General features: G+C 46.1%; 1 protein-coding gene across 1 annotated transcript in view; it reads right to left on the bottom strand.

Annotated features, from left to right (window-relative positions):
* Positions 1-23969, bottom strand: part of TTLL9 (tubulin tyrosine ligase like 9) — a 73569-nt gene that overhangs the window by 37691 nt on the left and 11909 nt on the right. The window contains exons 2-5 of the mRNA XM_060771835.2: positions 22887-22933; positions 16573-16665; positions 8365-8476; positions 3933-4118 (exon numbers count right to left, since the gene is read on the bottom strand). Of these exons, the coding sequence (XP_060627818.1) occupies positions 3933-4118; positions 8365-8476; positions 16573-16665; positions 22887-22933 (438 nt within the window). The remainder of the gene's footprint in view (positions 1-3932; positions 4119-8364; positions 8477-16572; positions 16666-22886; positions 22934-23969) is intronic.

The raw sequence follows: 23969 nt of genomic DNA, 5'->3' as shown, positions 1-23969 counted from the left end.
AGGTTGCAGAAGCCTTGGAAGGAGGCAGAGGCAGGAATCGAATCCGTCTTGCATTCTGGTTAATTGATTTGCATTTATTCCGGCTGCCCTTTCCTCGGGGGTCAGGAAGGAGGAATCTCAAAATGAGTTACAATGAATATGAAAGGCTTGTTTAGACCCTTTTCCCACTGTCGATTTATAGGATGGCCTTTCGGGAGCAGATGAAGTCACTGCTTTTCTCGTCAGGATTAGGCAGCGTTTAATGGCAGGGAGCTGTAAATTCAGCAGATTGAAAATCCACATTTTATGGCTCCAATATATCCCGCCAAACAATCATCACTGCTGCTGTGTTGCCCTAAGAGAAAGAGTTGCAAAAGAGAGGAAAGCCATGCAGAACAGGGACTGGTCCCATAGAGAAAGGAGGGATGAGAAAAATGGGTGGATGAAGGGAATAATGATGATGGTAATGATGACGATGGTGTCCTATTGTCTCTCTTAATGAGATTCAAGGTGGCTATAGAAGGGGTAGGCAGTAGGCTTGGTTGATCAAACAAAAATGGTTCAAAACTAGTTTCGGATGTAGGGTGTGCCGGTGGTGCGATTTGGAAATGAATTCCTTGGGAAGACTGACTTGGCCATGGTAGTCCACGCTCTGGTTACATCCCATATAGATTACTGCAACACGCTCTACGTGGGGTTGCCTCTGAAGACGGCCCGGAAGCTTCAAATGGTCCAGCAACCGAAAAGCCCACTCTATGGTTCAGATATGTGGATGACACCTTCACCATTTGAAGAACTCAACAGGTTCCTGGACCATCTTAACAGCATCCACACAAAAATCCAATTCACAATGGAAAAAGAAAAGGAAGACTGCCTTTTCTAGATGTCCTAGTCATCCGCAAACCAGATCAACAATTGGGTCACACCGTCTACAGAAACCCCACACACAGAGATAGATATCTACATAACAACTCCAACCATCACCCAAGTCAAAAAAGAAGCGCCATTAAAGCCTTGGCAAACCGTGCAAAAAGAATCTGTGAACCCCACCTCCTCCAAGATGAACTGAACCACCTCAACTGGGCTCTCCAGGCCAATGGAGACTCCACCTCAGACATCAGAAGAGCTGCAAGACCAAGAACAAGCCACAAGAGTAAAGATGAAGATCCACCCAGAGGAAAAGTGTTCCTGCCATACATCAAGGGAACCACTGACCGCATAGGGAAGCTGATGAGGAAACACAACATACAAACAATCTACAAACCCACCAAGAAAATCCAACCAATGCTACATTCAGCAAAGGACAAGAGGGATCCTCTCACCTCTGCAGGAGTCTACCGTATACCATGCAGCTGTGGACAAGTCTACATAGGGACCACCAAACGCAGCGCCCAGACACGCATCAAGGAACATGAAAGGCTCTGCAGACTACTCCAACCAGAGAAGTCAGCCATAGCAGAGGACCTGATGAACCAGCCTGGACACAGCATATTACTTGAGAACACAGAAATGCTGGACCACTCTCACAACCACCATGTCAGGCTACACAGAGAAGCCATTGAAATCCACAAGCATGTGGACAATTTCAACAGAAAGGAAGAAACCATGAAAATGAACAAAATCTGGCTACCAGTATTAAAAAATTCAAAAATTACAGCAGCAAAACAACAGAGGGGAAACAAACAGGCACATGAAATCACTTTCAACAAAAGATTCCCCCCAGGCGCTGCCAAGCCATTGAATGCAAATCAAGGTGATCAGCTGAAACATTCACAGCTAGCCCCAGCAAACAAAAGTCCTTTGTCTCACCCCGGTCATTCCACAGATATATAAACCCATTTTTCCTAGTCCCAACAGACCTCATTACCTCTGAGGATGCTTGCCATAGATGCAGGCGAAATGTCAGGAGAAAAATTGCCTCCATAACATGGCCATATAGCCCGGAAAAACCTACAACAACCCATGGATTCCGGCCATGAAAGCCTTCGACAATACATCAATTCACAGTGCTGGCTTTAGCCTATAAAGTCCTAAACGGTTCTGGCCCAGTCTATCTATCTGAATGCATCTCTTCCTACGAACCTGCCCCCCCCCCCCCCGGAACTTAAGATCGTCTGGGGAGGCCCTGCTCTCGATCCCGGCTGCTTTGCAGGCACGTCTGGCGGGGACGAGAGACAGGGCCTTCTCTGTGGTGGCCCCCCGGCTGTGGAACTCCCTCCCTAGGGATATTAGATCAGTCCCCTCCCTCCATTCGTTCAGTCGTCTCCGACTCTTCGTGACCTCATGGACCAGCCCACGCCAGAGCTCCCTGTCGGTCGTCACCACCCCCAGCTCCTTCAAGGTCAGTCCAGTCACTTCAAGGATGCCATCCATCCATCTTGCCTCTTGGTCGGCACCTCTTCCTTTTGCCTTCCACTTTCCCCAGCATGATTGTCTTCTCTAGGCTTTGCTGTCTCCTCATGATGTGGCCAAAGGACTTCCACTTTGTCTCTAGTATCCTTCCCTCCAATGAGCAGCTCCGTGTCGGCCGTCACCACCCCCAGCTCCTTCAAGGTCAGTCCGGTCACTTCAAGGATGCCATCCATCCATCTTGCCCTTGGTCAGCCCCTCTTCCTTTTGCCTTCCACTTTCCCCAGCATCATTGTCTTCTCTAGGCTTTGCTGTCTCCTCATGATGTGGCCAAAATACTTCATCTTTGTCTCTAGTCTCCTTCCCTCCAATGAGCAGCCGGGCTTTCTTTCCTGGAGGATGGACTGGTTGGATCTTCTCGCAGTCCAAGGCACTCTCAGAACTTTCCTCCAACACCACAGCTCAAAAGCATCTATCTTCCTTGGCTCAGCCTTCCCTAAGGTCCAGCTCTCACCTCCGTAGGTGACTACAGGGAATACCATGGCTTTGACTAGGCAATGGATCTTTGTTGCCAGTCTGATGTCTCTACTCTTTACTCTTTTATTGAGATTGGACATTGCTCTCCTCCCAAGAAGGAAGCGTCTTCTGCGCTTACCCTTCCTCCTGACTTTCCAAAAAAGAGTAAAAACTTGGCTCTTCGAGCAAGCATTCGAAACCCCGGAGTAAACAAACTAGAGTTGGAAACTGACCCAGGAACGGCCAAGGCAATGTAACGGATGAAGATTTGAACGAGAAGACATAGTTTCTTTTTAAATTGTTTATTATGCACTGTCGTTTATGTTTAATTGCACTCGATGTTTTTGCTTTATTAATGTATGCATTTTGTTTCGGCATCCAATTGTGCCGACTGTGTATACCGCCCTGAGTCGCCTTCGGGCCTAAGATGATTCCAGTAAGCCAAGGGCTTCTCAGTGCTATTAATTCTGGTGGCGGCCAGAAGGTTCCTTCAAAAGGTTTTCGTTCCAACTTTCCTTACAGCTTTTTGTTTTGGGGCTTTTAAAACACAGAAGCCACATTCATTTTCGAAGAGGTGTTCTGCCTTTTAGGGATTTTATTCCTTCAAATAATCCCTCACCTATTATACTGGGGAAAGTGGAAGGCAAAAGGAAGAGGGGCCGACCAAGGGCAAGATGGATGGATGGCATCCTTGAAGTGACTGGACTGACCTTGAAGGAGCTGGGGGTGGTGACGGCCGACAGGGAGCTCTGGCATGGGCTGGTCCATGAGGTCACGAAGAGTCGGAGACGACTGAACAAATGAACAACAACATTATACTGGGATTCATAGTTCACCTACAATCAAAAAGCCCCTTGAACCCCACCAATGATAGAATTGGGCCAAATTTCCCACACAAAACCCCCATGACCAACATAATATACAGTGTTTTCTAATGGTTTTTGGTGACCTCTGACACCCCCTCATGACTGCCCCCCCCCCACAGGTTGAGAAATGCTGTATTAAATGTTTCCACTGATAGATCTATTTTGTCTGAGCCGTTATCGGGTGGTCCCATTCCGTTTTCCTATCACCTGCCCTTCTCTTACCGGTTTCATGATCCAGGTGATACCGGGGTTCTTGCGAAACTCTTCTACAAACAAGTGATACTCGGAGGGCATCTCGAAGGTTTTGGGGAAGAAGTCGCACTTCACCGCCTCCAGCTTCCCGGCTTCTCTCTCCAACTGCTTCCGAAAGCGCTTCAGGTTCTTCACAATGTAGTTCTTCCGCGTCAGCTGAATGGAGACGAAAGAGAGGGAAAAAGACCATTTGATAGAATCATAGAATAGAATCATAGAATCAAAGAGTTGGAAGAGATCTCATGGGCCATCCAGTCCAACCCCATTCTGCCAAGAAGCAGGAATATTGCATTCAAATCACCCCTGACAGATGGCCATCCAGCCTCTGTTTAAAAGCTTCCAAAGAAGAAGCCTCCACCACACTCCGGGGCAGAGAGTTCCACTGCTGAACGGCTCTCACAGTTAGGAAGTTCTTCCTCATGTTCAGATGGAATCTCCTCTCTTGTACTTGTTTTGTGTCCTAGTCTCCAGGGAAGCAGAAAACAAGCTTGCTCCCTCCTCCCTGTGGCTTCCTCTCACATATTTATACATGGCTATCATATCTCCTCTCAGCCTTCTCTTCTTCAGGCTAAACATGCCCAGCTCCTTAAGCCGCTCCTCATAGGGCTTGTTCTCCAGACCCTTGATCATTTTGGTCACTCTCCTCTGGACACATTCCAGCTTGTCAATATCTCTCTTGAATTGTGGTGCCCAGAATTGGACATAATATTCCAGGTGTGGTCTAACCAAAGTGGAATGGAGCATGGGTAGCATTACTTCCCTGGATCTAGACACTAGGCTCCTATTGATGCAGGCCAAAATCCCATTGGCTTTTTTGCCGCCACATCACATTGTTGGCTCATGTTTAACTTGTTGTCCACGAGGACTCCAAGATCTTTTTCACACATACTGCTCTCAAGCCAGGCCTCATTGTCCCCCATTCTGTATCTTTGCATTTCGTTTTTTCTGCCAAAGTGGAGTATCTTGCATTTGTCCCCGTTGAACTTCATTTTGTTAGTTTTGGCCCATCATCTCTCTAATCTGTCAAGATCATTTTGAATCCTGCTCCTGTCCTCTGGAGTATTGGCTCTCCCTCCCAATTTGGTGTCGTCTGCAAACTTGATGATCCTGCCTTCTAATCCTTCATCTAAGTCATTAATAAAGATGTTGAACAGGACCGGGCCCAGGACGGAATCCTGCGGCACTCAAACTGCATCATCCCTTAGAGCAGGCACAGGCCAACTTTGGCTCTCCCTCCAGGTGTTTTGGACTTCAACTCCCACAGCTGTTAGGAATTGTGGGAGTTAAAGCCCAAAACACTTGAAGGGCTGAAGTTTGCCCATGCCTCTTTTAGATCAATATTAGATCAACCATTGTGCTGACTTCCTAAACTTAAAGGGTGATTATGTATTGTCAAAGGCTTCCATGGCTGGAATCACTGGGTTGTTGTAGGTTTTTCAGGCTATATGGCCATGTTCTAGAAGCATTCTTTCCTGATGTTTCGCCTGCATCTAGGTCAGGCATCCTCAGAGTTGTGAGATTAAAGAGTGATTGTATTTGACTGTGTAAACATGTTGTTTTCAACCACAGTTCAACAAGTCAGCAATGTCAGCAGTTCTCATCAGCAACGTTGGGAAGTAGCAGCCAATAGCGAAAGGACCAAGGCATGGACCACACCTGGAATATTGTGTCCAATTCTGGGCACCACAATTCAAGAGAGATGTTGACAAGCTGGAATGTGTCCAGAGGAGGGCAACTAAAATGATCAAGGGTCTGGAGAACAAGCCCTATGAGGAGCGGCTTAAAGAGGTGGGCATGTTTAGCCTGAAGAAGAGAAGGCTGAGAGGATATATGATAGCCATGTATAAATATGTGAGAGGAAGTCACGGGGAGGAGGGAGCAAGCTTGTTTTCTGCTGCCCTGGAGACTAGGATGCGGAACAATGGCTTCAAACTACAAGAAAGGAGATTCCATCTGAACATGAGGAAGAACTTCCTGACTGTGAGAGCTGTTCAGTAGTGGAACTCTCTATCCCAGAGTGTGGTGGAGGCTCCTTCTGTGGAGGCTTTTAAACAGAGGCTGGGTGGCCATCTGTTGGGGCTGCTTTGAATGTGATTTTCCTGCTTTTTGGCAGAATGGGGTTAAACTGGATGGCTCATGAAGTCTCTTCCAACTCCATGATTCTATGATTCTATGGACATCTCTGGCCCATCCTCTGTTCAGATATCGGCCAGCAAGCCAACACCTTCACCTTAAATCAAGAAACAGCTTCCTAAGATCTACAGAGATATTCGTAGGAACACCTCGGCAAGCAAGAGTCCAGAAGTGGCAGCTAAAACCTTGAAGCTCAACCTATGGCTGATACTGAATGAGAGACTCCCCCCTGGGAACACAGAAGACTGGGCAACTTGGAAGGCAGTGAACAGACTGTGCTCTGGCACCATTAGATGCAGAGTCAACCTTAAGAAACGGAGCCACAAAGTGGAGTCCACAACATGCAAGTGTGGAGAAGAGCAAACCACAGAACACCTACTATAATGCAACCTGAGCCCTGCCACATGCACAATGGAGGACCTTCTTATAACAACACCAGAGGCACTTCAAGTGACCATCTACTGGTCAAAGGACATTTAATAGAATGCCAAGTTTGCAAACATTGTGTTGTTGTTTTTTTAATACAACTGTTTTGTGGTGCAGGAGGAAAATTCTGAGAGTACCTTGGACTGTGAGAAGATCCAACCAGTCCATACTTCAGGAAATAAAACCCGACTGCTCACTGGAGGGAAGGATCGTAGATGAAGTCCTTTGACCACATCATGAGAAGAAAGGAAAGCTTGGAGAAGACAATGATGCTGGGTAAAATGGAAGGAAAAGGGAAGAGGGGTTGACTAAGGGCAAGATGGATGGATGGCATCCTTGAAGTGACTGGATTGACCTTGAAGGAACTGGGGGTGGTGACTGGCGTGGGCCGGTCCAGAAGGTCATGAAGAGTTGGAAGCGACTGACTGAATGAATAAACAACAACACCTGTTTGGTTCGCTCCTGACACAATAAATAAATAAACCATTGTGTTGACTTCCTAAACTCAAAGAGTGAATGTATTTGACTATGTAAACATGTTGTTTTCAACCATGGTTCAACAGGTCAGCAAGGTCAGCAGTTCTCATCAGCAACATTGAGAAGCAGCAGCCAATAATGAAAGGACCATGCCATGGGCATCTCTGGCTCATCCTCTGTTCAGATATCAGCCAGCAAGTCAACGCCTTAAATCAAGAAACAGCTTCCTAAGATTTACAGAGATATTCGCAGGATCACCTCAGCAAGCGAGAGCCCAAAAGTGGCAGCTAAAACCCTGACACATCTAAACTGGGCTCTCCAGGCCAATGGAGACTCCACCTCAGACATCAGAAGAGCTGCAAGACAACCTAGAACAAGCCACGAGAGTAAAGACAAAGATCCATCCAGAGAAAAAGTGTTCTTGCCATACATCAAGGGAACCACTGACCGCAGAGGGAAGCTGATGAGGAAACACAACATACAAACTATCTACAGACCCACCAAGAAAATCCAACAAATGCTACGTTCAGCAGAGGACAAGAGGGATCCGCTCGCTTCTGCAGGAGTCTACAGTATACCATGTGGCTGTGGACAAGTCTACATAGGGACCACCAAACGCAGCATTGCCCAGACACGAATCAAGGAACATGAAAGGTCCTGCAGACTACTTCAACCAGGGAAGTCAGCCTTAGCAGAGCACCTGAGGAACTAACCTGGACACAGCATATTATTTGAGAACACAGAAATGCTGGACCACTCCAACAACCACCATGTCAGACTACACAGAGAAGCCATTGAAATACTCAAGCATGTGGACAATTTCAACAGAATGGAGGAAACCGTGAAAATGAACAAAATCTGGCTCTCAGAATTTAAAAAAAAACCAAAAACTAAAATTACAACAGCAAAACAACAGAGAGGAAACAATGAAGGATATCTACTCACCTCTCAACAAAAGTTTGCCCCAGGCACGGCCAGGCCATCAAATGGTCAGTTGAAACATTCACACCTAGCTCCAGCAGACAAGAGTTCTTTGTCCCACCCTGGTCATTCCACAGATATATAAACCCTTTTTCCTAGTTCCAACAGACCCCACTACCTCTGAGGATGCTTGTCATAGATGCAGGCGAAACGTCAGGAGAGAATGCTTCTAGAACATGGCCATATAGCCCGAAAAAATCTACAACAACCCAGTTATTGACCACAGTTTTGAACCCACTGTGCCAAAAGCCAACACTCCACTCATTCCCCTTTTTTTAATAGAGGTTGGATGGTCATCTGTCCGGAGTGTTTTGATTGTATTTCCTTGCACAGTAAGAAGTTGGGGGTCTCTTCTATGATCCAATTATTCCCCAATCTCTCTCACCTCATAGTGATTCCGGAAATGGCTGATGCGCACATGTTCGTCCATGTAAGTGTGGTCAAAGTTCTCCTGGAGCCAGCGGACGTCGCACCAGTAAAAGTCCCACTCGCCTTCACTGTTGAAGGAAAATTGAGTCAATCATGAAACATATGGAGCATCTCTACCAGGCCTGGGCAAACTTGGGACCTCCAGGTGTTTTGGACTTCAACTCCCACAATTCCTAACAGCCGGTAGGCTGTTAGGAATTGTGGGAGTTGGAGTCCAAAACACCTGGAGGTCCCAAGTTTGCCCAGGCCTGATCTACACTGTAGAATGAAGGCAGTTTGACCTCATTTTCAGTGCTATGGACCAGTTCTATGGAAGCAAGAGAGCTGTAGTTTCACAAGGTCTTCAGTCTTCTCTTCCAATGAACTACAACTCCCAGAATCCCATGTCATTGAGACATGGCAGTAAAAGTGGAGGCAAACTTAATAATAATAATAATAATAATAACAATAATAATAATAATTTATTTATACCCAGCCACCATCTGAGCGGCTTACATGAGGCCAAGCCCGACAACACATCAATAAAACAAAAAACAATAAGCAAAAACAATACAATTACTATAACTCACATGTAAACAGTAACACACAAGGATTTAAAAACCTATGGCCGGGCCAAATGTAATAATTTAAAATTTAAAAAATAAATGCTGGGCATCAACAGGGGTATCTGATAGGAGGGTTTTAAAAGAAATGAAGGGAGAGCAACCCAACAAGTAGTTAAACTGCTTCTGAGGACATTTTGCTGGGGATTATTTCCTTATTCAGGGAAGGCACACTGGAACAGCCACATTTTCAAGCTCCTCCTAAAGACTGCCAATGTTGGGGCTTGCCTGATATCCTTAGGAAGTGAGTTCCAGAGTCGAGGGGCCACCACAGAAAAGGCTCTCTCTCTCGTCTGCGAAGGGGGTGGGAGCGAGAGCAGGGCCTCTCCAGATGACTGAAGAGATCGCATGGGATCATACAGAGAAATGCGGTCACGCAGGTAGGCGGGTCCCAAACCGTTCAGGGCTTTGTAAGTAAGAACCTGCACCTTGAATTGGGACCGGAAAATGAATGGCAGCCAATGGAGCTCCTTAAACAGGAGGGTTGACCTCTCCCTGTAAGTCACTCCAGTTAGTAGCCTGGCTGCCACCCGGCTACTAACTGAACCAATTGATATTTCCGGGCCGTCTTCAAGGGCAGCCCCACGTAAAGTGCATTACAGTAGTCCAATCTGGAGGTGACTAAGACATGGACCACCCTGGCCAGATCTGACTTCACGAGGTACGGTCGCAGTTGGCACACGAGTCTTAATTGTGCCAAGGCCCTCCCAGCCACCGCCGACGCCTGAGCTTCAAGCGTAAGTGATGAGTCCAGAAGGACACCCAGACTGCAGACCTGTGACTTCAGGGGGAGTGCAACCCCGTCCAGCACAGGTTGCCAACCAATACCTTGATCCGGCTTATGATTGACTAGGAGGACCTATGCCTTGCCAGGATTGATCCTCAGCATATTCATCCTCATCCAGACAGCCACAGTGGCCAGGCACTCATCCAGTACCCAAGGGGCTTTCTTGGAATTAGGTGGAAAACAGTAGTAGAGTTGTGCGTCATCTGCGTAGAGATGACATCCAACTCCAAAACTCCGGATGACCTCTCCCAGCGGTTTCATGTAGATGTTAAAAAGCATGGGGGACTTCAAGGACTTCAATTTACTGTTTTTATGGACTTTGGTGGTTGACAAAATGCCATAATAATTACCAAGGGCCTTTTCATTTTCAAATGAACAATGTTGCTTCTAGGCTTGCTTTCAATATGAAACTATGAGTTTTCTGGAACTATTAAAAAAAACCCAGTCATTTTTACGACTGTACATTTACAGGAAGTGATAAAATGAAGGACCGATCGAAAGCTCCCCAAATAAAGCAATTTCTCTGACTCCGAAAGGCGAAACCAGACACTTTTTAATTTTTATTTTTTAATTGAGACTAATGTGGGTGATGGTCAAAGGAGATAATTATCAGAAAACACAATGCTTTTCAAATACTCTGAACATAAAGATATTGCACATTCAGAAGCTGGTCACTCTCCTAGGATTCTCTAGCGTTGAATCTACACAAACATGTAAGACAGACTATCAAAGTAGATAATCCACATTATCTACTTTGAACTGGATTACATGAGTCTTTGTTGTTGTTCATTCGTTCAGTCGCCTCCGACTCTTCGTGACCTCATGGACCAGCCCACGCCAGAGCTCCCTGTCGGCCCTCACCACCCCCAGCTCCTTCAAGGTCAGTCCAGTCACTTCAAGGATGCCATCCATCCATCTTGCCCTTGGTCGGCCCCTCTTCCTTTTTCCTTCCACTTTCCCCAGCATAATTGTCTTGTCTAAGCTTTGCTGTCTCCTCATGATGTGGCCAAAGTACTTCAGCTTTGTCTCTAGTCTCCTTCCCTCCAGTGAGCAGCCGGGCTTTATTTCCTGGAGGATGGACTGGTTGGATCTTCTCGCAGTCCAAGGCACTCTCAGAACTTTCCTCCAGCACCACAGCTCAAAAGCATCTCTCTTCCTTCACTCAGCCTTCCCTAAGGTCCAGCTCTCACATCCGTAGGCAATGAGTCTACATTGCCATACAATAGAGTTCAAAACTGATAGTCCTGATTTTATATGGCAGTGTAGTTCCAGCCTTAGTCTTCCATTGCATGACCATGATCACTGCGGTATATTATGCTTCACTGCTGCGGAAATTACGGAAGGCCATCCAAACCAAGAGACCATGTGGCATGCTCACCAAAGGTGTTTGCCCTTCTACAAGACAATGCACCAGTTCACAACTCACCTGTTCCCCAATTGGAAGCATGGTCCTGTTGGCTTTGAAATTTGACCTCACCCCCTTATTCCCCTGACCTCGCACCATGACTTCCACCTCTTTTCAACAAGGAAGCTATTTCTGAAGAGCAAGCATTCTCAGGTGATGAGAATCTGATTCCTGAAGTCACAACGTGGCTTTTTGGAGCAACCTGTCAATTTCTACAAGCGGGGTGTGTAAAGGTAAAGGTTGTCCCCTGACATTAAGTCCAGTCATGTCTGACTCTGGGGTGTGGTGCTCATCTCCATTTCTAAGCCGAAGAGCCAGCATTGTCCATAGACACTTCCAAGGTCATGTGGCCGGCATGACTGCATCTACAAGTGGGGTGTGTACAGTTGCTTAAAAAGATGAGAGGAGGGTATGTCCTTCGGTGGCACTGATGAAGAGAAGAACCCCTCACTGGGCCAAGTTTCATTGCTCTCACTCCACAGGAAGGGGGTTCGGGAAAATCTTTAACGAACACTCCTTGTAGTTGCACCCATATTCCTTACAGGTAAAAATGCAGCTTGTGCATGGGAGAGGAATAAAAGGAGAGGGTGGCAATATTTATATTACACTAGCCGTCCCCTGCCACGTGATGCTGTGGCCCAGTCTGGTGATCTGGAAAATAAATATTTTCTAATATATGTAATGTCTTTGTGCTTGTGGGAAAACAGTATTTCTTGCTGTTTCTTTGCCAGTGTTGACGTGGAGATTGTCTGGTTTGCTTACTCTGGAACAGGACACATATAATTGTCCTTCTTTAGGGGTACCTTTCCAATCTTTGATACTGCATCTGTCATATACATATATGTGTGTGTCTGAATGGCTGGATGGCCCTTTGTCAGGAGGGCTTTGATTATGTTTTCTTGCCCTGGTGAAGAGAGTTGGACTAGATGACCTTAAGGAAGCATTTTTTAATCTGGGAAGTCAAGACCCGGGGGGGGGGGAGGTGTGTGGTCACCAGGGGGATGTCAGAAGGGGCACCAAAGACCACCAGAAAACACAGTATTTTCTGTTGGTCATGGGGGTTCTGTGTAGGATGTTTGGCCCAATTCCATCGTTGGTGGTGTTCGGAATGCTCTTTGATTGTAGGTGAACTATATATCCTAGTAATTATAACTCCCAAATGTCAAGGTCTATTTTCCCCAAGCTCCATCTGTGTTCATATTTGGGCATATGGAATATTTGTGCCAAGTTTGGTCCAGATCCATCATTGTTTGAGTCCACAATGCTCTCTGGATGTAGGTGAACTACAACTCCCAAACTCAAGGTCAATGCCCACCAATGCCCATGTTGGTCATGGGAGTTCTGTGTGCCAAGTTTGGTTCAATTCCATTGTTGGTGGGGTTCAGAATGCTCTTTGACTGTAAGTGAACTATAAATCCCAGCAACTACAACTCCCAAATGACAAAATCATTTTTTTGAATGAAGGACATACATTGGGTTGTTAGGTGTCTTGTGTCCAAATTTGGTGTCAATTCGTCCAGTGGTTTTTAAGTTCTGTTAATCCCACAAACGAACATTACATTTTTATTTATATACATTGTGTTGTTCTGTTACAAAAGTTATACTATGTTATGTCATTTCTAAGAGTTTTTCTTTGGATGCAAACATTTGAAACACTGAATATCCAAATAAAAACATTCAGAAACTTCTTCCTGCATCCGTGCTCCCCCTGCCTCCTGTTATTATGGTTGCATCTGGCTGAAGGGAATAATAACGGATTTTCTAGTATTTATTACATGTGGCTTGCCTTTAAATGCCTGTGCTTCACAGCCTGGAATACCATACTTTACAGCCGTATTCTGGAGATATGAGTACAATACTTATACATACAGAAAAGAGAGGCTGACATATCTCTTATTCAAAATTCTTGAGACCAGAAGTAGAAATTCTCCAGATTTTGGAATATGTAGATTACACAATGCAATACCTTGGAGATGGGATCTAAATCTAAACATGAAATTCCTTTTTGTTCCATATATACTTTCTCTCTCTCTCTCTCTCTCTCTCTCTCTATATATATATATATATATATATATATAATCTGAAGGCAATTTTATACACATTTTAAAATAATTTTGAGTATGAAACAAAGTTTTGAATACATCAGACCATCAGAAAGCAAAAAATATTGCCACCAAGTACTGATTTTGGAATTCCAAATAAGGGGATGCTCAACGTATCCAAAATACTGCACCCTCTACACCAGCTATGGGCAAACTTGGGCCCTCCAGGTGTTTTGGACTTCAACTTCCACAATTCCTAACAGCCCCAGGCCCTTTCCTTTTCCCTCTCAGCCGCTTAAGCTTGCCCATGCCTGCCCATACCTGCTCTATACTGTAAAATGAATGTGGTTTGACCCCTCTTTAACTGCCATGGCTCAATGTTATGGAATCACGAGAGTTGTTATTTTATAAGTTCTAGCTTTTTCGCACCAAATCACAGGATTCCATAGCATTGATCCACTGCGTTAATTATCCAGTGAATTATGCACTCCTAGCTTGAATGTTATTCTTCCATAACATCCTTTTGCCACCTTGATAACCTTTCCTTACTGTTTGGCAATACATGTCCCAGTTTTCATTTGTGAAACACTGGGTGGCATAACTTCCAAACTGAAGCAGGTGAGCAGATAATATGTTCCTTCTTTCAGAGGACTCAAGATATAGATTAAAGCAGAATAGTTAATCGATTCTGCTTTTCCAACTGAGTCGATGGGCTTTCCAAACATGGCAAGGTCTTCCTACTGCAAGGAGATGCCCAAAGCATAAATCAGGTATGGGCCAACTTCAGCCCTCCAAGACTTTTGGACTTTTGGACAATTCCTCACAGTTGGTATTCAAACATACATTTGACTTGTTTCACCAGAAACCACATTCTGTATTTCTGGCAGGATTAAAATTCAGAGAAGTCCAAAAACCCATAACCCTGATAAGAACGCAAGTGTGGTGAGTATATGATGAGTGGATTGAATGAAATTGTATGAAAGATGTATCACTGGGGTCTAAAGATGCCATCCTAAGAAATGAGGCTGTGAGGAAGCCCAGTAATTATCAATATCAACTTAGGAACTGTTTTACAAAGGGACCACTAATTAAAAAGGGTTTACTTATTTGATAGCGTGGCTCTAATTTGGTCCTTGATTTGACCTTTCTTCTTGTGCAGGCTGTTTGGCTTAGAAGAAAGTGTAGCAGAGGCAAGGCTTGAGGAAAACAGTAACAAATTTATTTGAATATAACAGGAGTATAACAGATTCAATGTTACTTCTCTAGAGGCACAAACTTAGTTGGTTACATTGATAAGGTTTCTTGAATAACTTTAGGTACTAAACAGACTTCAAAAGGTTTCTTTAAGTAGATATCTCCTTCTTTGACAACTGTTCTAGTAAAACAAATAAGCCACTTGACTTATTTAGTAGGGCTGGTCAATTCGTTTCGTTAATTCGTAATTCGTTAAAAAATTCGTTAATTTTTGAATTACGAAACGATTACAAAACTTATTTTTAAACCTGGAAGTGTTTTTAAATATCGAAACGGCAGGCGCCAAAAAATTTTGTATTTCCGTCCATTTCGGAAATACGTAAGATGGCCGCCTGGCTTGCTGGGAGCTCTCCTCTCTCGGCGCCAGCTGAGCAAGCGAGAGGGCGAGCGAGAGGGCGAGCGGCGAGCGGCGAGCGAGAGGGCGAGAGAGAGGGCGAGCGGCGAGCGAGAGGGCGAGGGCGAGCGGCGAGCAAGAGGGCGAGTGAGAGGGCGAGCGGCGAGCGAGAGGGCGAGGGCGAGCGGCGAGCGAGAGGGCGAGTGAGAGGGCGAGCGGCGGCGAGCGAGAGGGCAAGCGGTGAGGGCGAGGGCGAGCGGCGAGCGAGAGGGCGAGCGAGAGGGCGAGTGAGAGGGCAAGCGGCGAGCGAGAGGGCGAGGGCGAGCGGCGAGCGAGAGGGCGAGCGAGAGGGCGAGCGGCGAGCGAGCGGCGAGCGAGAGGGCCCGCCAGAGTGAGTGCCTGCCTTCCCTCAATAATAATTTCTCCTCCCTATTCTACTAAATTAATAATTAAATTTAAAAAATATTTTAAAAATATTGAAAAAAAAGGGCGCCATCTTTACAAAATGTTTTGTAAATATTTACGAAATTTCGTAAATACTGAACTTTTTTTTTGGAAAATTTTGTAATTATTTTAAATATTGAAACAAAAAAACACCCCAATTACAAATCGATTTTAGAAACAAATTTTTGCGTTGTTACCCAGGCCTATTATTTAGCTGTATTGGCTCCAAGCCAAACCTTGGTTCTTAACAAAGAATCAGTCACCCCCTGTAGCTCTATCACTACAGGATTCCTGTTGGATTTCCACTCCCACACAGGATCGACTACCTCTGTAATTACACTAATTACAGATCAGTTCCTGGATCATCTCACTGCAGGATCCTTTCCTGTAACTCTTTGGTCACAGACTCCCACTTTCAAACAGCTGCGCAGTCAAGTGGCAGTTAGCTCCACCCCCGGTGCTATGGCAACTCAGCTAAAGGCAAGCCAAGCCAGCCACCATCTCTAACAAAATATAATTCTACATACTTACCATTATTAACTATTTCTAAACCTCACATAACTATAGGAATAAAAATACACATCGTCACAGAGGCCTGGAAAACTACAGATGCCACCCGAAGAAATGAGGCCTGGAAAACTAAAAAAAAAAAGTATGCATGTACTGTAATGTGGCTGAACTGCTGACACTGATGACCAGAGATTAGCTCTTGGTGGAAAACAACATGTTTACATTACCAGAGACAATTACTCTCTTAAGTTAAGGAAGCAAACAATGCTCCTTAAGAAGGAAAACTAATTATTAGTTAGGAAGAAAAGCCAACATCTGTCTGGAACTGATAGAGTCGGCAAGTTTTAGCTGAAAAACAACTTGCCATTCATTTACAACTTTTTGGAACAACATTAGCAAGAAATATGTTATACAAGAAACACTTTACTATACCAAAATTGTGGCCGGAGGAGTCTGGTCCACCCACCACTTTCTCCAAGGGATGGAGAGAGATGGTGTATTCACAGAATGACAGATTTGCTGGGAACACAATCTGGCTACTTCAGATCTCTTTTCCAGGAGAAGGAAGAAGGGATGGTGACATATACATGAACGAGGGAATGTTTATATGTGTGTGAATGTTGAGTAAAATGTAATATCCCCTTTGTTTGTGTACCCAATGTAGCTATAGAGTCTGTGTGCCTAATTTCTTTTTCTGTATTGCAAAGTGATATACTCTGTCTCACCGTGAAAGGAATAAAAGAACACTTTTAATGCTTTTAAAAGTAGTTATAACACAAGCCTTACTCTTTCACTTCAGTCCATCCCGGTCGCTGCCGAAGGACATCCAAAATGGTGTTGGTGAGGGCACACTTGAACCGGATGCAAGCTCGAGGTTCACTATAACAAAGAAATGTTCAGTCCATTACATGAGAGCTGAGTGGAGGTATATTGCAAACAACACATTCAATTATTCCCATAATAACACTGAAAACTGAAATAAAAACAATGAGATGTGTTTGATCAGGTGATAGCAATAAATAATAAAGGTTCTGCAGGTGCAAAAAAATGTACCTTGTTATTAGATGTTAGGGCCTGCTATTACAAATGCAATTTCCATTTCTTCTGTTTCCTAATATCCCATAAGGGTGTGCTTATCCCAGTACAAACCTGGCATAGCTTTACTGGGATTCTGAGACATGATCAAAGTCTCCTACTCATCATTAATGAAGCACTTCTTATTTATTTATTTATTTATTTATTTATTTAGTACACTTGTATACCGCTAATATCTCAGCCTAAAACGGCGACTCATTGCGGTTTACAACATTTAAAAACAACAATATTCCAATTAAAAATATAAAACACATACATATACAATACACAGTATTGGGCCACCAATACAGACCAATGCATCTCTTAAATTAAAATCATAATCCAATCTTGTTGTCTGTGATTGCCAGTCCTTGATCAGAGATTTCATCGCATCGGATTAGCCGAATGCTTGCTCAAACATCCATGTCTTGAGTTTTTTCCGAAATACTATCAGCGAGGAGGCTGATCTTATCTCTATAGGGAGGGCATTCCAAAGCCGCGGGGCCACCACAGAAAAGGCCCTGTCTCTCGTTCCCGCCAGCCGCACCTGTGAAGCAGGCGGGATGGAGAGAAGGGCCTCTCCCGAAGATCTTAGGGTCCTGGTGGGCTGATAGGCCGAGATACGTTCGGATAGATATGTTGGGCCAGAACCGTTTAGGGCTTTAAAGGCCAATGCCAGCACTTTGAATTGGGCCCGGTAGCTAATCGGCAGCCAGTGGAGCTGGTACAGCAGAGGAGTTGTATGCTCCCTGCGCCCTGCTCCTGTTAGTACCATGGCTGCCGCCCGTTGGACTAGTTGGAGCTTCCGAGCCGTCTTCAAAGGCAACCCCACGTAGAGAGCGTTGCAGTAATCAAGGCGGGATGTAACCAGAGCGTGGACTACCGTGGCCAAGTCAGACTTCCCAAGGTACGGTCGCAGTTGGCGCACGAGTCTTAACTGTGCGAATGCTCCCCTGGTCACCGCCGAAACCTGGGGATCCAGGCTCAGCGATGAGTCCAGGATCACACCCAAACTGCGAACCTGTGTCTTCAGGGGGAGTGCGACCCCGTCTAACACAGGCTGTAACCCTATACCCTGTTCGGCCCTGCGACTGACCAGGAGTACCTCTGTCTTGTCTGGATTCAATTTCAATTTGTTCTCCCCCATCCAGACCGTCACAGCGGCCAAGCACTGGTTCAGGACCTCGACAGCCTCCTTAGTAGCAGGTGGGAAGGAGTGACAGAGTTGGACATCATCTGCGTACAGATGACACCGCACCCCGAAACTCCGGATGATCTCGCCCAGCGGCTTCATGTAGATGTTAAACAACATGGGGGACAGTATTGAACCCTGAGGAACCCCACAAAACAAAGGTTGTGGGGTAGAACAGGAGTCCCCCAGTAACACCTTCTGAGACCGACCCTCGAGGAATGACCGGAGCCACTGCAAAGCAGGACCTCCGAGGCCCATTCCCGCGAGGCGTCCCAGAAGGATACCGTGGTCGACGATATCGAAGGCCGCTGAGAGGTCGAGTAGCACCAACAGGGACACACTCCCCCTGTCGAGCTCCCGACGGAGATCATCCACTAAGGCGACCAAGGCTGTCTCGGTACCATGCCCCGGCCTAAAGTCAGACTGTGCCGGATCCAGATAATCCGTGTCTACCAAGAATGCCTGGAGTTGTGAGGCCACCACACGTTCCATGACTTTGCCCAAAAAGGGGAGATTGGAAACAGGCCGATAGTTGACGAATTGAGTGGGGTCCAGTGATGGTTTCTTCAACAGCGGTTTTATCACAGCTTGCTTTAAGCTGGCTGGAAATATGCCTTCCTGAAGGGAGGCATTAACCACCACCTTAACCCACTCGGCCAATCCCCCTCTGGCCTCCTTTAGAAGCCAGGATGGGCAGGGGTCTAGGATGCATGTGGTAGCTCTCATTCCTTCAAGCACCTTGTCCACATCCTCGGTTTGAACTAATTGAAATGAATCCATCAAAATTGGACAAGCAGATGCTCGTGTTACATCCTCAGAGACTGCCGTTAATATGGTATCCAGTCCAGAGCGGATCAAAGCGACTTTGTCTGCAAAGAACTGAGCAAAGGCTTCACAGCGAGCTGCCGAGTCATCAGGGCACCCATCCTGAATGGTGGGTTTTAACAGGCCTCTGACAACTCGGAACAGTTCAGCCGGACGGTTCTTTGCAGACGCAATAGTGGCCGCAAAGAAAGTTTTCTTTGCGGCTCTTATTGCCGCGGCATATGACCTTAAAAAGGACACAAACCGTGTTCGATTTGGCTCGCTCGGATCCGAACGCCACACGCCCTCTAGTTCCCTCTTCTTTCGCTTCAACGCTGCCAGCTCCTCAGTAAACCAAGGGGCTGGTTTAGTTCGGCTACTTGAGAGGGGACGTTCTGGAGCGATCGTGTCTATTGCCCTAGTCATCTCCCCATTCCAGAGAGCGACCAGGGCATCAACAGGATCACCAACCGAGGTGGCGGGAATTCCCCAAGAGCCATCAGGAATCCCTCCGGATCCATAAGCCTCCTGGGGCGGACCAATTTAATAGGTCTTCCACCTCTGCGGAGGTTAGGGGGTGCAGTAAGTCTAAAGCTGACCAGGTGGTGGTCGGTCCATGGCAACGGAGAGATGGATAACTCCTCAACACCGCCGCCTTCCTCCCATCCCTGACAGAAAACGAAGTCCAATGTATGTCCAGCACTGTGGGTGGGGCCAGATACTTGTTGGGACAGCCCCATGGTCGCCATGGTAGACATGAAGTCCTGAGCCGCTCCCGTTAGGGCAGCCTCGGCGTGGACATTGAAGTCCCCCAGCACAAGCAGCCGTTGGGACTCCAATGCCAGGTCCGAGACCACCCCCGCTAGCTCAGGTAGGGAGACTGTAGTGCAGCGAGGTGGACGGTACACTAGCAGAATCCCTAATCTGTCCCGGTCACCCACCCTCAGGTGGACGCATTCAAAATTTGTTGACTGCGGGATGGGGGTCCTGGTCAGAAGAATGGAATCTCTGTAGACTACTGCAACCCCGCCTCCCCGCCCTCCGGATCTCGGTTGGTGCTGCACAGAGAACCCGGGTGGACAAAGCTGGGTCAAATTTACACCTCCCGCTTTGTCCAGCCAGGTCTCTGTGATGCACGCCAGATCTGCCCGTTCATCCAGGATTAAATCTTGGATGAAAGTTGTTTTACCATTGACAGATCTGGCGTTCAACAGCACCACTTTCAATCCCGAGGGACCGCCAACCCGATTACACCAATTTACCGTATCAGGAGACCGATTTGGGATTACTAATGTTGTTCTACGTTCCCTAGGCCGAATTAAAGGTCTCCTTTATAATACGTTTCACAATCTTTTTGAATCCACCTTTTGCTCCCAAAAAAACTCATTGAGGCCCAGAAAGAGCCTGGAAGCGGGAGGAAAATAATTTTATTTTTCATTAGAAGGGTGACAGTTTTTGTGGGATTTTAACTGCAAGGTGGGGTTGTTCTCTCAAATATAATTATCACTATATATATATATATATATATATATATATACACACACACACACATTATAGATTTTTTTTATCAGGTCAGAAGTGACTTGAAAAACTACAAGTCGCTTCTTGTGTGAGAGAATTGACCATCTGCAAGGATATTGCCCAGGGGACGCTCAGATGTGTTGCCATCCTGTGGGAGGCTTCTCTCATGTCCCTGCATGGGAAGTTGGGGCTGACAGATGGGAGCTCACCCCGTCTCGCAGATTCGAAACACTGACCTTCAGATCAGCAGTTCAGCCGGCACAAGTGTTTAACCCATTGCACCACCATGGATTAGATTATGCCCTCATATAAGAAATATTGGTTAATAGAGGCCTAGTATTTGCTAAGTAAATTTGGATTATTTGTATAGAAATATATAATGCTTGTGTAAAGGAAAAATGAAGGGGAAAAAGAGAGTGATATAGAATATATTCAATGTATTGTCGAAGGCTTTCATGGTCGGAATCACTGGGTTGTTGTAGGTTTTTCCGGACTATATGGCCATGTTCTGGAGGCAGTTTTTCTCCTGACGTTTCGCCTGCATCTATGGCAAGCATCCTCAGAGGAAGTGAGGTCTGTTGGAAGTAGGAAAAATGGGTTTTTATATCTGTGGAATGACCAGGGTGGGACAAAGGACTCTTGTCTGTTGGAGCTAGGTGTGAATGTTTCAACTGATCACCTTGATTAGCATTTGATTGCCTGGCAGTGCCTGGAGCAATCTTTTGTTGAGAGGTGATTAGATGGCCTTGTTTGTTTCCTCTCTGTTGTGTATTGTGTACACATAAATCCTAACCTACTAACAAACAGATTAATTTAAATAACTTTTTTAGATTAAGTTTGGCAATTAACAAAACTGAACAAGAGAGTTAAGAGAAATAAATTAACAGGAACCATCGAGGAGAAGAAAAAAGGAGAAGAAGAGAAGAAATATGAAACTAGACAGAAAACATAAGAAGAAGGTTGAGGAAGAAAAGACTATTAGATTCAATAGAAGATAATAAGATTCCTCTTTTTGATCTGGAGGATATATCGAACTTGCAAAACTTTAGTATTACAAGTATTGAGAGTATTTGGGTAACAGAGACCAAGAAAATAAAATGTTATATTATAGTTCTTGGAGGGATGGGCATCCCAAGCCCCCTTCCCTCTCTTCTGAGGAATCTGTACAAGGACCAAGGCGCAACAGTCAGAACTGACCACGGAGGAACAGACTGGTTCAAGATTGGGAAAGGCATACGGCAAGGCTGCATCCTCTCACCCAACCTTTTTAACTTGTATGCAGAACACATCATGCGAGGATGTGCTGGGCTTGATGAATGCAAAGCTGGGGTGAAAATGGCTGGAAGAAACATTAACAACCTCAGATATGCAGATGACACCACTCTGATGGCCGAAAGCGAGGAGGAGCTGAGGAGCCTTCTAATCAAGGTGAAAGAAGAAAGCGCAAAAGCCGGGTTGCAGCTAAACATCCAAAAAGCCAAGATTATGGCAACAAGAATGATTGACAACTGGAAAATAGAGAGAGAAAATGTGGAGGCCGTGTCAGACTTTGTATTTCTAGGTGCAAAGATGACGGCAGATGCAGACTGTGGCCAGGAAATCAGAAGACGCTTCCTTCTTGGGAGGAGAGCAATGTCCAGTCTCGATAAAATCGTAAAGAGTAGAGACATCAGACTGGCAACCAAGATCCGCCTAGTCAAAGCCATGGTATTCCCTGTAGTCACCTACGGATGTGAGAGCTGGACCTTAGGGAAGGCTGAGCGAAGGAAGATCGATGTTTTTGAGCTGTGGTGTTGGAGGAAAGTGCTGAGAGTGCCTTGGACTGCGAGAAGATCCAACTAGTCCATCCTCCGGGAAATAAAGCCCGGCTGCTCACTGGAGGGAAGGAGACTAGAGACAAAGTTGAAGTACTTTGGCCACATCATGAGGAGACAGCAAAGCCTAGAGAAGGGAATGATGCTGGGGAAAGTGGAAGGCAAAAGGAAGAGGGGCCGACCAAGGGCAAGATGGATGGATGGCATCCTTGAAGTGACTGGACTGACCTTGAAGGAGCTGGCGGTGGTGATGACCGACAGGGAGCTCTGGCGTGGGCTGGTCCATGAGGTCACGAAGAGTCGGAGACGACTGAACAAATAAACAACAACATTATTTTTCCTCCCCCTCATCAATTAAATATTTATTAAGATTTAATTTACTAACACAACCACTCCTTTTCCCCTACCAAAAATACTTGGAAATAATTGATAAAATTGAATTTTAAATAATTACTTAACACTCAGTGGGAAACTGGCAACCAAATTATGTGGCCCTTCTGCACATCACTTATACTAATTTAATATGTATAATAGCTGACAATCTTCACTTTTTCTCCATCAAGACATGTAATGAGGTCTTCTTTCAATCCCATATAAACACGTATGCTGCATCAGGGAACCCATAAGCTTACACCTCCCTGCTCCATTATTCATGCAGAAACAAGGGGAGGTTTCCAGATGAGAAGGCTACTCACCGCTCTTTCAGCTTCTGGTAACCATAAGGCCCTTTATAATTTACGTTCTGCAATGAGATAATTGGGAAAAAGACATGTTAGAAATCCTAAAAGCACCCTTTCACATTTTACACCTGCCTGAAGGATGAGACTACTTCAGAGTTTATGTGAAACCCCAAAACCTTTCCCCAACTGGGTTGTTGTAGGTTTTTTCGGGCTATATGGCCATGTTCTAGAGGCATTCTCTCCTGACGTTTCGCCTGCATCTATGGCAAGCATCCTCAGAGGTAGTGAGGCCTGCTGGAACTAGGAAAATTTGGTTTATATATCCATGGGCGGCTCGTCCATTATGCGAAGTAAGCGGTCGCAGAACACTTTTTTTTTTGCCAGGGGCGCAGAGGCGCCTCTTGAAATGCCCCTCGACAGCCACTTGAGGAGCGCCCCCTCATCTCACAACCGCCCTAGCAGTCTGGGGGGAGCCTTGGCTTTCTTGCCTCGCTACCAGGTGATCCTCTTCCCAAAGGGGCCGGGCCCTTGAGCCCCGCCTAGCCCCTCTCGTTCCTGCTCCACCCGGCCACCGGGTGCGCGAGCAGAGTTGGCGCTCAATCGTTCTCCGCATTCGATCCCTTCCCCATGACCGGCTCCCTTTCCTGATCCCCTGGCGCTCCACCCGCCTCCTCTCCTCTCCCCAATCTGCGGGTGGGTCAAGGGGCGGAGCCGCCACACCTGGCCTGCTTTGGGTCCGGAGGCGTGTCTGAAGACCCCAGCGTGCGCACCAAAAGTCACCTCTTCTCCTGACTTTCTCTTCAGCCATTGGGACCAAGAGAGAGAGAGGGAGAGAGAGAGTGCCCCTCCGGCTGGAGGTATCTCCCACCTCCGCTCCCTCCTTTGTTTTTTGCACCTACCTTCAGGAAAGGTGGGCATCTCCACCTCTCTCTCTCTCTCTCTCTCTCTCTCTCGGTCCCAATGGCTGAGGAGAAAGTCAGAAGAGGTGACTTTTGGTGCACACGCTGGGGTCCTCAGGCACGCCTCTGGACTCAAAGCGGGCCAGGCAAGGGAGCAAATGCGGCAAGTGTAGTTACTGGGATGTATAGTTCACCTACA

This window comes from Anolis sagrei, chromosome 4, assembly GCF_037176765.1.
Source record: "Anolis sagrei isolate rAnoSag1 chromosome 4, rAnoSag1.mat, whole genome shotgun sequence".
Classification (NCBI taxonomy): Eukaryota; Metazoa; Chordata; class Lepidosauria; order Squamata; family Dactyloidae; genus Anolis; species Anolis sagrei.
The sequence above is the reverse complement of the archived record's forward strand: the minus strand, read 5'-3'. Positions and strand labels throughout refer to the sequence as shown.